General features: G+C 60.4%; 1 protein-coding gene across 1 annotated transcript; it reads right to left on the reverse strand.

Annotated features, from left to right (window-relative positions):
- Window positions 1–3,065: 3,065 nt before the first annotated feature.
- Window positions 3,066–11,514, reverse strand: NEFH (neurofilament heavy chain). Its single transcript, XM_075013145.1, has 4 exons — window positions 10,677–11,514; window positions 9,424–9,623; window positions 8,489–8,613; window positions 3,066–6,705 (listed from the first exon to the last, which is right to left on the reverse strand). The coding sequence occupies exons 1-4, from the start codon at window positions 11,392–11,394 to the stop codon at window positions 4,839–4,841; spliced, it is 2,910 nt and encodes a 969-aa protein (XP_074869246.1). The 5' UTR covers window positions 11,395–11,514; the 3' UTR covers window positions 3,066–4,838.
- Window positions 11,515–12,749: the final 1,235 nt, after the last annotated feature.

Consider the following 12,749-nt stretch of genomic DNA (forward strand, 5'->3'; position numbering starts at 1 on the left):
CCCTCATGCGCTGCCTGGGGTGGGTAACCCCACCCCAGTAACGGGCTGGCTCGAGTGGGGTGCCCAGAAAGATCTAGTCCTCTGGGGTGGCTGAATCACCCCCTGCCTGCCCCACTGCAAGGACAGCGCATGGTGGAGGCAGGCGGGGCCCTGCCTGAGCTCAGCCCTGGGGAAGGAGCAGCGCAGGGAGCGTGGTGCTGCAGCTGTGTGAACGCCAGGCTGGGGGTTAGGGCCAGTGGAGACCTGCTCTACATATGCGCAGGAAGAGGATCTCTGCCCAGGAGAGCTTGCAGGCTAGCCAAGCAAGCAGACCCGGGAAGTGTGAGGAAACTGAGGCACCGCTGCAGTGGCTTTGTCAAGCTCCCACAGGGCATGTAGGGCTGTGTCTGGAATTGAGCGCTCTGCTCCTGAGGCCCCAGCCGCGTGACCAGCCTTCCTAGCCTGAACCAGTCCCAGGCATCCAGCTGCCTGCAACGTGACTTGTCTGTCAGCGTGGAGAAAACTAGCTCCCCAGCTCCTTGTGAAACAGTCACGGAGCTGCCTCTCGGCCTGGGCCTCCAGCCTGCGGTTGCTTTGTTTCGGCTGTGTGGGGAGGGGGCTGAGGCCCCAGAATGACTCTTCCGAGCCACCCGAGCCTGCTGTGTTGCTTTTCTGTACACGGATGTTTATTGCCAAGGGCCCTGCCTGTCTGCGGAGCTGGCGCTCTTTGCTCGGAGTTGCTGCTGGCTGGTATGGCGGCACCACGCACCCTTTGCGTTCCTGCAGAAACCGCTCCTCTTTCTGGCTGTTTCCTTAGCGCAGGAAGTCAGCACAGCCCGACAGCGCCTGGCTGCTTCTGGGGTGGGAGAGGAGGGCAGGCAGCGGATGAGTGCATTGGCCTGGCGCTTGGGACAGCTGGATTTCAGGGTCCGAAGGCACTGTAGTCTGGTCTCCTGCATCATGCAGCCCAGAGCCCTTAGGAAAATACCCCGTCCTGGGTAAGATGTGTCAGTGCTGGGGACTCCTCCTCGGCACTGAGTCCTTCCAGTGCCTCGGGAGCTGCGTGGCTGGAAGTTTGGATTCAATTCCCCGTGTTGCCCCAGACACACCCCCACCCCCATGTGCTTTGGTCAAGGCCCCAGGGCTGTCTGGAGCAGTCACAGGGTGGGGGCTGTAGCTCCAGGATGGAGCCCTGCCTGGGTACAAAATCGGCATCCGTGTGCGTGAAAGGAGGCGCAGCTCTCTGCAGAGAGCTCCTCACGCGTGCCAGGCCTGAGGAATCTCTCAGCTGTGCAGTGCTGGTACTTAAGCAGCTAGATTATGCGCACAGGCGGCAGCACACCCTTCGTCTCTCGGGGACTCTGTGAAAGGGAAGCTTTCCTTGTCTGCGCTCTCTCACCTGGCAGCTCTTAGGCAATCTGCCTCTGCCTCTCCACAGCGCCCAGAGCAATGGGGCCCCTGGCTGCCCTGGCATCTAGATAGAAACAGCAGCACAGGACTGGGTCACAGGCCATCTACTGACTCTTTCCTGCCGCTGCAGACTGGGCTGCTCTGTGCCTCAGTTTCCCTCAGTGGGCACCCTGATGTACCTTGGAGGTGTGTGGGGTGGCGCTCAGGCACCGCCATGAGTGGTGGGGTCGGGGAAAGCCAACACACAGCAGCGTTTTTGGTTGCCTCAGTGGAGTGGCCTTGCCTGTGATTTGCACACAGGGTTCATGGGGCTGCCTGGCTGGTGCCTCCCTCCAGGATCTTAGGAAGGTCTAACGCTGGCTGCTGGGTGGAGGGAAGAAAGGTGATTTGCGTGCTCCAGAAGTGCTGGCAGGGAGAGGGTGGCAGTGGCAGGTGAGGCTCTGGTGTCTTGGGCATGAGAGATGCATAGGGAAGGGGGCAGCCAGGGCCTGTGGGCCACAGATTGCCCACACGGCTTTAGCTGTGCACTCGGCTGGCTGCCCTGGAGCAAGTCAAATGCCACCCCGCTGAGGAACAGCCGGCAGCATGGGTCTAGGGCTGGTGCCCGTCTGCATATGCCTCAGTGCGCACAACAAAATTCATTCCACGCGGATGGAAAGTGAGCAGGAAGGTTGGTTACGAACGTAGCAAAGCTCTGCAGCCGCGTCACCTGGGTGGTTAGAAATGACGCCCTGCCCTTGGGCTGGGGGCAGCGACGTTCTCTTGCAAGCCCTGCCTCAGCCTGGGCAGGGCAGAGAGAGCAGCTGGCCAGGTCTCTGGAATCCCTGGCACCGGGCTCAGGGAGGCAGCTGCTTGGCCCTCTCAGGGGCCTGAACACAGGCAGAGCTTGGCCCCTCCTCAGGCCACCATTAAAATCAGGTGAAGTACTTACCCCTCAGGCAGTCTGGGGCCAGGCAAACGCTCTCCCCCTGAGCGGCTGGAGGCCTGGCCCCAGTCCTGCCCTGGGAGGACGAGTCAGGCACCGGTTCTGTCCTGCACCTTCACATAACGCCCATGTGTTACTGCGCCCTGGAGGGGGGGTGAGTGGCACAAGGCCGCCTGGTGGGAGAGGCCCAGGGAGGAGCAGCAGCAGCGCTCAGTCTGGGTCAGACCACGGGCCTGGGCATCCTGGGGGCTGTTCTCACACCGCCATGTGGGACCCTGGGCAAGTGGATTCCGTGCTCCAGGACTCAGTCCCCCAACTGAAAAATGCAGCAGAGGAGGCACTGAGGGGCCCGCCCTGGAAAGTCTGTGAGCTCGTTAGTGGGGCATGGTGCTAATGAGCAGCGGTGCTCTGTGCAGAGCACCCTGCCCAATGGGCAGTGTTGGGGAGATGGGCTCCCCTGTGGGCGGACTGTAGGGAGGGTCTCTGATCCCTTGGGGGCTCACTCACTCCCCTTTGGCTGAAGCAGCTGGTGACCTGCAGAGGTGGTGAATTCCCAGGGTCTCTGCTGGGCCTAGCACCTCCGTTTCACCCCATCAGGGCTAGTGCGTCAGTCCCACGGGCGCAGTTCTCTGGCCTCCAGCACAAGACTGGCAGCCCCAGCTGCTCGATACGCTGCACTATAGTGACCCGTGTGAAGCAGATGGCCTGAGACTGCAAACCGCCCCCCCCAGCAGCCACACAAAGGCACTGCCTGACTTACCCCACACCCCCGACTCCTGGTCTTTCCTGGGCCCACTGTCAGCTCTCCTCTCTTGGTGCCCACGCTGCGTCTGGGCAGGGAGACCAGGGCCAGGCAGCCAGCTCTGCATTGCAGGGTGGGTCTGTGCAGCTGCTGTGGTAATAAACCAGGCCCCCAAGGCCCCAGGATTCTTGCAATTAAAAATCCTTCCCTCTCCTTCCTGCTGGAACACGTTCTGTTGCCACAGCATCCCCTCCCCTCCCCGTGCTGCTGTTAACGCCTGCGTACGCTGGTGGTCTGAGGTCTGCACAGGGGCTGCCTCTTCCCACCAGCCGCAGCTCTGGCTGGGCTGGTCGTTCAGCTGCACCACTCCAGCGATCTCGCTCTCTCCTGCTGGCAGCCTCACACCCCTGCTCTGCGGCTCACCCAACTGGCTGCCTCACCAGGGCCACCTGCTCATTGCTGGGGGCCTGGGGCACAGAGTGAGTCTCATGTGGCCGGCCGGCAACCGACTGCCCACACAGCAGCAAGCTGTGCCCTTGGGTGGCCATGCAGGAGCGAGTCAAATGCCACCCTACTGATTTAACCACCGGCAGCGTGTTTCTAGGGCTGGTGTGCATCTGCACATGCCTCCGTGCACACAACAAAATTCATTCCACACAGACGGAAAGGGAGTGGGAAGGTTGGTTATGAATATAGCGAAGTCCCAAAGCCGTGTCACCTCGTTGGTTAGAAATGACGCCCTGGGCGGGGGGCAGTGGAGTTATCTGAGCCTCTTTGTAAGTTGGGCTCCACAAACGAAAGGAGCTGCAGCCCCCGAGATCCAGCGCATTTCAGATAATGAAGTAAGGCTGGGGGATGCTTAGCGGGGCTGGATCACATGGGGAAGGGGCTACATGGAGCCCACTCTTGTTAACCGCCAGCCTTTATAAACTTCACCTGTGGAGCATCTGTCTCCAGAGAGTAAGGCTTATTCTCATGGGGCATTACCAACACCTACTGCATCCAATGGGAGTCGGGAGCCAAACTAAAGCCTAATGTCTGAGTGATTGAACAGGACCCCCAGCGGTCTGTATTACATCCTCCGACCGCACCCCTTCCCAAACAACCTACCCCACGGCCTTTCTATAGCGCTGAGCGTCCATCCTGCTCTCCCCTGGAAGCTGCTGGCAGAAAGGAGACAGTCGTTTGTCCATAAGCGTTTATTTCTTATTGCACAGCAGCAATTGGAAGTGGATTTGAGTTTCGATAGTGCACTCCTTAGTTCTGCTTGTGTTTCTGCAACTAGAATCTGCCCTGTGAAGTCAGCCACAGATGGTGCCGTCTACAAAGGAGGGTTCAATCGTTTTCCTTTGTACAATGGAAAGGCATTGGCAACTCTGAGCTTGCTCCCTTGTCATTCCTCTCTGAAGTGTAACCTAGCTCTAGGTACGTTCTTTACTGGGTTTGTCCATCGATTGCACAGAGAGTGAATAAATGCACTTACTTGAAAAGGGGCAGTTTTTTATAATTCAAGTGTTTAACTGTGACATTCTGCATACCTCACATTCTGCTAATGAAGCAATCATAAGATAGGGACCCACCGCTTGCATAGGCTCGGGTACTGGCTTTTGCCTTCATTCACAAACATTGCTAATGTGAGCTCCAGCTTGGATGCGGGAAAGCAACCACCATCTAAGCAAAGTCTCAGCTTGTGGAAACAAAAATAGAACTGACCACGAGGTAGGGAGAGCCTCCACATTCGCTTTGGTGGCCAATCTCCTCTGCTGTCCCAGCCTCCGCTCTTCACTTCTCAGCTTTGTCGTCAGGAGCAGCCTTCTCTGGGGGTTTGCCCTCTTTCGGGTCAGTGCTGGAGGATTTCTCCACTTTCTCTGCCTTGGGCTTGGCAGCCTTTGGTGTGTCTTTGGGTGGCTCTGCCTTGGGGGCTTCCTTGGTGTCTTTGCTGGGTTCCGGCTTGGCAGCCTTGGGCACATCTTTAGGCGTCTCTGCTTTGGGGGTCTCCTTGGTGTCTTTGCTGGGTTCCGGCTTGGCAGCCTTGGGCACGTCTTTGGGGGCCTCCTTGGTGTCTTTGCTGGGTTCTGGCTTGGCAGCCTTGGGCACGTCTTTGGGCGCCTCCTTGGTGTCTTTGCTGGGTTCCGGCTTGGCAGCCTTGGGCACATCTTTAGGCGTCTCTGCTTTGGGGGTCTCCTTGGTGTCTTTGCTGGGTTCCGGCTTGGCAGCCTTGGCCATGTCTTTGGGCATCTCTGCTTTGGAGGTCTCCTTGGGGTCTTTGCTGGGTTCTGGCTTGGCAGCCTTGGGCACATCTTTGGGTACCTCTGCCTTGGGGGCCTCCTTGGTGTCTTTGCTGGGTTCTGGCTTGGCAGCCTTGGGCACGTCTTTGGGCGCCTCTGCCTTGGGGGCCTCCTTGGTGTCTTTGCTGGGTTCCGGCTTGGCAGCCTTGGGCACATCTTTGGGCGTCTCTGCTTTGGGGGCCTCCTTGGTGTCTTTGCTGGGTTCCGGCTTGGCAGCCTTGGGCACGTCTTTGGGTGTCTCTGCTTTAGGGGTCTCCTTGGTGTCTTTGCTGGGTTCTGGCTTCGCAGCTGTGGGTGCCTCTTTGGGTTTAGCTTCAGCTTTGGTTGTCTCCTTCTGGCCCGTTTTGAGCTCAGCCTTCTGCTTTTCAGGTTCTTCTGTCTTTAACTTTGGTTTCTCAGGCTCCTCCTCCACAGGTTTGCTGGGCTGCTTGGCCTTGTCTTCCTTTTCCTGAGGTTCAGGCTTCTGCTTAGCAGCTTTCTCCTCCACCTCCTCTTCTGTGGGCTTTGGAGCTGGCTTGAGGGGCTCCTTCTCCTTCACCTCTTTCTCGTCAGCCTTTACATCATCTTTTTTCTTCTCATCATCTTTGGGCTTCTCCTCTTTTGTCTCCACCGCCTTTGGCTCTAGTTTGTGTGTCTCCTTGGCTGGGGTTTCCTTTTTTGGCCCCTCCTCTTTCTTGCTGTCTTCCTTCTCCTCTGCTTGTGCTTTGGCTGGGACTTCCTCCACTTCCTCCTGCGGCATCTTTTCTTTTACAGGTGCCTGGATTTCTTTCTGGGGTGATTTGACTAATTCCTTTCGTGGGGCTGCTTCTTTCTCCGGAAGTTTGGCCTCATCTTGCACAGGTGGCTTGGATTTCTCTGGAGATTTAGCTTCTGGGGACTTGGCTTTCTCCTTGGTGGGGGACGCAGGCTTCTCTGGGGACTTGGCTTTCTCCTTGGTGGGGGACGCAGGCTTCTCTGGGGACTTGGCTTCAGGAGATTTGGCTTCCTCCTTCATTGGGGACCCAGCCATCTTTGGAGATTTTGCCACCTCCTTTTCTGGGGACTTGGGTGTTTCTTCTTCACCCTCCACTTCTTTCTCAGGTTTTTCTTTTTTTTCTTCCTTTGTCTCAGCTTCTTCCTCACCCTCAGCCTCCTCTTCAGCTTCCTCTCTCTTCTTGGCCTCCTCTTCCTCCGTTACCTCTTCAGTCACCTGGATTTCCTCTGTCTGCTTCTCCACAATCACAGTTTCCTTATCAGATTTCTCTATCACTTTGACTTTCTCCTCACGTTTCACCTTGACATGGGGCTTGGGGGTAATTTCAGGGAAGAGAAAGGGGCCGGTTCCAAACCCAATGCGGAATTCCTCTCCTTCCAACAGCTTTCTAATGAAGGGGAGAGACAGTGAGAACAAGTCAGAGTCCACCTCAAAACCCTGAAGATATTACTAGGAAATCTTAGCTTTGTTCTGGGGAATGCGCAGGTGTGACCCAGAACCCAATGAACGCCATTTATCATAAGGGGCTAAGGACTCCCATAGGGGCTGATTTGATCCCCTCCTGCTCCAGGTAGCTGTATTCTGCTGTTTGCAGTATTTCTGTAATGGAGCTGAGTACAGCAGCTTGTTGTCCAGACAGGTTGGCTGTAGGATTTCATTCTTTGCTTGTTTGTGCCTGCTGTAGCTGGGGCTAAGCCCAGGAACTGGGCACAGCCTGGACTAAGCAGATTGGTAGGTAACCAACTGGTTCCCCTCCTGCCTGAGGACAGGGCCCTCTGCGCAGCTCCGACTATATCTGCGTGGCAGTTGGGAGACCCAGCAGGGTCGATGGGGGTAGGCACAGTCCTGAGCTAGCCCTGAAAACCCAACCCCACCGCAGAACCAGGCACAAGTCTGTCCTACACCACACCAGCCAGCTGAGCGCTCTGTCAATCCGAGCAATACATCTGTCCTCCTGAGCTGATTTCAGCAGCATGGAGACAGAACTGTGGGTGGGGTCTTGGCAGAACTGCTCAGGAGAGGCTATTCAAAGGGTTTCAGCTGGCCACAGGGAGGAGGAAGTGAGGGCTGAGGATACTGAATAGCCCATGGGGGCTGAAAAGTACCAGTGCTGGTGCCAATTTCATAGACTCCCAGGGCTGGAAGGGGCCTCAGGAGGTCATCTAGTCCAGCCCCCTGCCCAAAGCAGGACCAACCCCAACTAAATCACCCCAGCCACAACTTTGTCAAGCCTCGGGGTTTTTAAGTCCTGGGATGGAGAATCCACCACCTCTCTAGGTAATGTATTCCAGCGCTTCACCACCCTCCTGGGGAAATAGTTTGTCCTAATATCCAACCTGGACCTCCCCCACCACAACATGAGACCATCGCTCCTGGTTCTGCCACCCGTCACCACTGAGAACGGCCTTTCTCCATCCTCTGTGTAATCCCCCTTCACGTGGTGGAAGGCTGCTGTCAAATCTCCTCGCGCTGTCCTCTTCTGTAGACTAAAGAAGCCCAAATCCCTCAGACTCTCCTCACAAGTTATGTGCTCCAGCCCCTGAATCATTTGGTTGGCCTCCACTGTATTCTCTCCAATGCACCCACATCCTTTTTGTAATGAGGGGCCCAGAATTGGACACAATACTCCAGATGTGGCTTCACCAGTGCTGACTGAAGGGGAATAATCACATCCCTAGATCAGCTGGCAATGCTCCAACTAATGTACCTCAACACGGCATTCGCCTTCTTGGCTACAAGGGTGCACTGTTGAGTCATATCTCTCATCCACTGTAATCCCCAGGTCCTTTGCTGCTGCACTGCGACTTAGCCAGTCCGGCCCCAGCCTGCAGCACTGCTTGGGATTCTTTGTCCCAAATGCAGGACTCTGTGCTTCTTGTTCAACCTCCTCAGATTTCTTTTGGCCCAATCCTCCAATTTATCTAGGTCACTCGGGACCCTACTCTCCAATGTATCCACCTCTCCTCTAGCTTAGTGTCATCTGTGAACTTGCTGCAGGCACAGTTCGTCCCCTCGTCCAGCTCTTTAAGGAAGACGTTGAACAAACTCGGCCCAGGACCGACCCTTTGGTATGCTTGGCTTTGGCTAGTTCTAAGGAACTTGCTGACAGCTGCCTACAAGCACACAAGCATTGTGCCCAGCTCACTCCACCCCTGCCTGGGCCTCTGTACCTGTAAGCAGCAATTTCTATATCCAGTGCCATCTTGACATTCAGCAGGTCCTGGTACTCGCGAAGCTGGGCTGCCATCTCCCACTTGGTGTTCCTCAGCTCGTTGTCCAGCTGCTGGATGGTCTCCTGGTGCAGAAACACAAGGAGGGCTGTGTCCCCAGTTCCCCGTGTCCCCAAGGAACGCTGTGACACAGCTGCAGCTGTACCCCCCCACCAACTGCCTCTCAATCCTGCAGTGCCAGCTAGATGTGGATGAGCAACTCGGGCTCATTGTTGCCTTGGTATCCCCTGGGCACAGACACTTCTTGGCTAGGTCAGAGTTCTCTCCAGATTAGCCACCTCTCGGGTCTGCCCCACTCGGGGAGGAGCAGCCCTACTGGATTTGGGTTGTGATAGTCTAATAAAAACATCAGGAGTTGCAGCCCATCCCACCGGCAAGTGGGAGCTGAGTCCTCCACTGCTGCAAGAGCAGCAATTCCCCTTGGGGGAGAACTTGAGGTGCAGCTGCCCCCTGTAGACCGCAACATAGTGCAAAATTCCCCATGCCACCAAAGCAGCTCTTTTCATTCTGAGTGGGTGCGGTGAGGGGTCATGTGCTAGGCCACAGATGATGGTTCAGGGCTTCTCCCTTGAGCCATTCCACCCTCAGGTGCCAACGTCTGACGGGGAGACAGGGCTTGGGACAGAGAAAAGCCCTAGAAACAGCCACACCCGGGGAGAAGGCTCAGGCTGAAGTTTATAGTTAGGTTTGGTGGTGTGTGAAATACCCTTCAGGCTAGTCCCGGGAAAGGGTGGACGTGTACTCAGCTCAAAGCCTGGCAGTAACGCCAGCTCGGCTGCCCTGCCCTACTCCGGTAGCTGTGCCACTGCTGGCCACCGTGCTTCTGGGCAGAGGCGTCCATAGCCTTGTCTGGCCAGGGATGCTATGCATGTTACCTGATAGGACAAGACAGTAGCATGATGACGGTCTTCTGTGTCTGCTCTCTGCCTCTCTAGGGATTCCTGGGTGCCCTTGAGGGCTTCAAATTCTGTGACCTTGGATTGGAGCTGCCGGCGGTACTGGGAAATCTCCTCCTGAGCTGTGCGCATTGCATCCTTGTTCACCTTGGCAGCTTCTGAGAGCTTGTCCAGCCTCACTGCAGTGGTGGATGAAAACAGTCAGATGGGGAGGCAGCCTCTTGTCTGCTCTTCCATGGCACCCCTCTCTGCAGTGTCTGAGTGCCCCCGCCCTACCAGCTGTGGGTGTGGGAGGCAGGGGCTGCCCTGCACAACCCTCCCTCAGGCCTGCTCCTGCACCCTGACCCAGCACCAGTGCATCGCTGCTCTCCCTTGCAACCTGGGCTCCCTGCCTCCTGGGAGACTAGGAGCCACTCAGGCAGGTAGGAGGCGGCAGCTGCTGAGCCAGGGAAGTTCTCCGAAGCCTGGGGTGAGCAGACGTCCCATTCCGGGCAGGGCTGGCCTGTTCCCTAGCCTGTCCCAGCCAGCCCCACTCCCTTCACAGACTGGCCATTGGCTGGGCAGAACTCCCCTTTTGGCCCCTGGGCCGGGGCCAGGGGGTGGCAGTCCCAGCCCCATGCTGGAGGGAGCCCAGGGAGCGGTGGTTTCTGGGGCTGGACACTAGCCCCGGGGAAGAGGGCTCGGGCGACTAGGGTGCCCGATCTCCCGTTGTAAGGGGAGAGACAAGCCCGAGCACGGCCGCTCCGCTCCGCCAGGCCCTTCGCAGCAGGCCGCTGGTGCAGCACCGCCTCCTGAGCCGGGGCCGGCGCCAGGGGTGAGTAGCCCGGGCAGGCCCGCCGGGGGTGACCCCCGACGCTACAGCCTGGCAGCGCAGGGGCTGGAGGAAGCGGATCGGGATACTGCGCCCAGCCGCCCGCGCCATGCCCGGGGCGCGCTACGTGCGCGCGGCTGCCGCAGACCGGCCAGAGGGGCGGGAGGCGCTGGCCAGGGTGCTGATCCCGCGGGGCGCTCTGCTCGGCCCGGCCGGGTCTGACTCAGCACCTGCCCCACCCACGCGCCCCGCCGTGCCGCAGGGAGCCCGGCGCCGGGCTGCGGCAAACAGCGGGACGCGTCTCCCCACGCTCTGGACCGGTCCGGCCCCTCCCCTCCCCTCCCCTCCCCTCCCCGCGGGTGCTGCTCCCTCGGCCCGGCCCGGCCGCGGAGCGAGGGAGCGGCGGGAGCCCGGCTCTGACCTCGGAACCACTCCTCGGAGCGCAGCGCGCTCTGCGCCGCGTGCCCCTCCAGCTGGGCGCGGATCTCCCGCAGCGCCGCCGTCACCTCCGCCTTGGCCGGCAGCGGCTCCAGCGGGCCCGGGCCGGGGCTGGCCTGCAGCTGCCGCAGCAGGTCGCTCAGCTCCTCCTCGTGCGCCCGGCGCAGCAGCAGCGCCTCGTCCCGCAGCGCCTGCGCCCGCTGCTCCAGCTCGGCGCGGGCCCGGCCCGCCTCCTCGGCGCAGCGCCCCAGGGCGCGGGCGGCCGCCTCCGCCTCCTCCCGCCGGCGCGCCTCGGCCTCCAGGCGCTGCCGCAGGCGCAGGATGTCCTCGGCCAGGCGCTCCAGCTCCAGCCGCAGCTGGCCCCGCTCGCCGCCCAGCCGCAGCGCCGCGCCCCGCAGCTCGCCCAGCTCCCGCTGGCACAGCTCGCCCAGCGCCGCGCGCCCCGCCTGGCGCCCCCGCAGCGCCGCCGCCTCGGCCGCCAGCCCGCGGTGGCGCGTCTCCAGCTGCCGCACCGTCTCGATGTAGCCGGCGAAGCGCTCGTTGAGCGCCTGCAGCACCGAGCGCTCCGAGAGCCCGCGCGGCTCGGCCTCCGGCGGCTCCAGCCCGTCAGGCGGCGGCGAGCGGGGCCAGGCGGCCGGGCCGCGGGCGCTCTCCTTGCGCGGCGCCGCCCAGAGCAGCGCGTCCAGGCCGGCACTCAGCATGGTGCGGCCGGGCCGGGCAGGGCCGGGACTGGGACTGCGGCAGCGGCGCGGGGCCGCCGCTTATGTAGGCGGCGAGAGTGGGCCCCGCCCCCGCCAGCCGGCACCGGGCCCAGGGCGAGCGCTCTGCGGGGGGGCCCTGCTCCCCGGCCCACCGCGGGATGGGGTGGCACAAGCGTGGCGGCGGCATCCCCCCCCCACCACACCGAGCAGGGCGAGTACAACACACACATCCCCCCCCACACACACACAGCACAGCGAGTACAACCCCCCCCACACACACAGCACAGCGAGTACAACCCCCCCCACACACACAGCAGGGCGAGTACAACCCCCCCACACACACAGCACGGCAAGTACAACCCCCCCACACACACACAGCATGGCGAGTACAACCCCCCCACACACACACAGCTCGGCGAGTACAACCCCCCCACAGCATGGCGGAGGCATCCCCCCCCACACACACACCCACCACGGCGGGTACAGCCCCCCACACAGCAAGGTGAGAACACCCCCCCACACACAGCTCGGCGAGTACAACCCCCCACACACACAGCACAGCGAGTACAACCCCCCCCCCACACACACAGAGCAGGGCAAGTACAACCCCCCCCACACACAGCACAGCGAGTACAACCCCCCCGCACACAGCTCGGCGAGTACAAACCCCCCCCACACACAACACAGCGAGTACAACCCCCCCACAGCACGGCGGAGGCATCCCCCACACACACACACACACACACCCACCACGGCGGGTACAGCCCCCCACACAGCAAGGTGAGAACACCCCCCCACACACACAGCAGGGCAAGTACAACCCCCCCCACATACACACAGGTCGGCGAGTACAACCCCCCCCCACACAGAGCAGGGCGAGTACAACCCCCCCTACACACACGCACACACACACAGAGCTCGGCGAGTACAACCCCCCCCCACACACAGCACAGCGAGTACAACCCCCCCACAGCACGACGGAGGCATCCCCCCCCACACACCCACCACGGCGGGTACAGCCCCCCATACAGCAAGGTGAGAACACCCCCCCCCACACAGCACAGCAAGTACAACCCCCCACACACACACACAGCACGGCGAGTACAACCCCCCCACACACACAGCACGGCAAGTACAACCCCCCCCACACACACAGCTCGGCGAGTGCAACCCCCCCCCCACAGCACAGCGAGTACAACCCCCCCACAGCACGGCAGAGGCATCCCCCCCACACACACACCCACCACGGCGGGTACAGCCCCCCACACAGCAAGGTGAGAACACCCCCCACACACACAGCTCGGCGAGTACAACCCCCCCACACACACAGCACGGCGAGTACAACCCCCCCCCCC

The sequence above is a fragment of the Carettochelys insculpta genome, chromosome 18 (assembly GCF_033958435.1).
Source record: "Carettochelys insculpta isolate YL-2023 chromosome 18, ASM3395843v1, whole genome shotgun sequence".
In the NCBI taxonomy this organism is placed as follows: domain Eukaryota; kingdom Metazoa; phylum Chordata; order Testudines; family Carettochelyidae; genus Carettochelys; species Carettochelys insculpta.

What these genes read in the sequence shown, in the direction of transcription:
- NEFH (XM_075013145.1), bottom strand. Translation starts at nt 11,394, where the DNA reads ATGCTGAGTGCCGGCCTGGACGCGCTGCTCTGGGCGGCGCCGCGCAAG. An exon ending in CTACTGTCTTGTCCTATCAG is followed by an intron (nt 8,614 to 9,423) that starts GTAACATGCATA and finishes TTTCTGCACCAG; the next exon opens with GAGACCATCCAGCAGCTGGA. An exon ending in ATAGAAATTGCTGCTTACAG is followed by an intron (nt 6,706 to 8,488) that starts GTACAGAGGCCC and finishes CCCCTTCATTAG; the next exon opens with AAAGCTGTTGGAAGGAGAGG.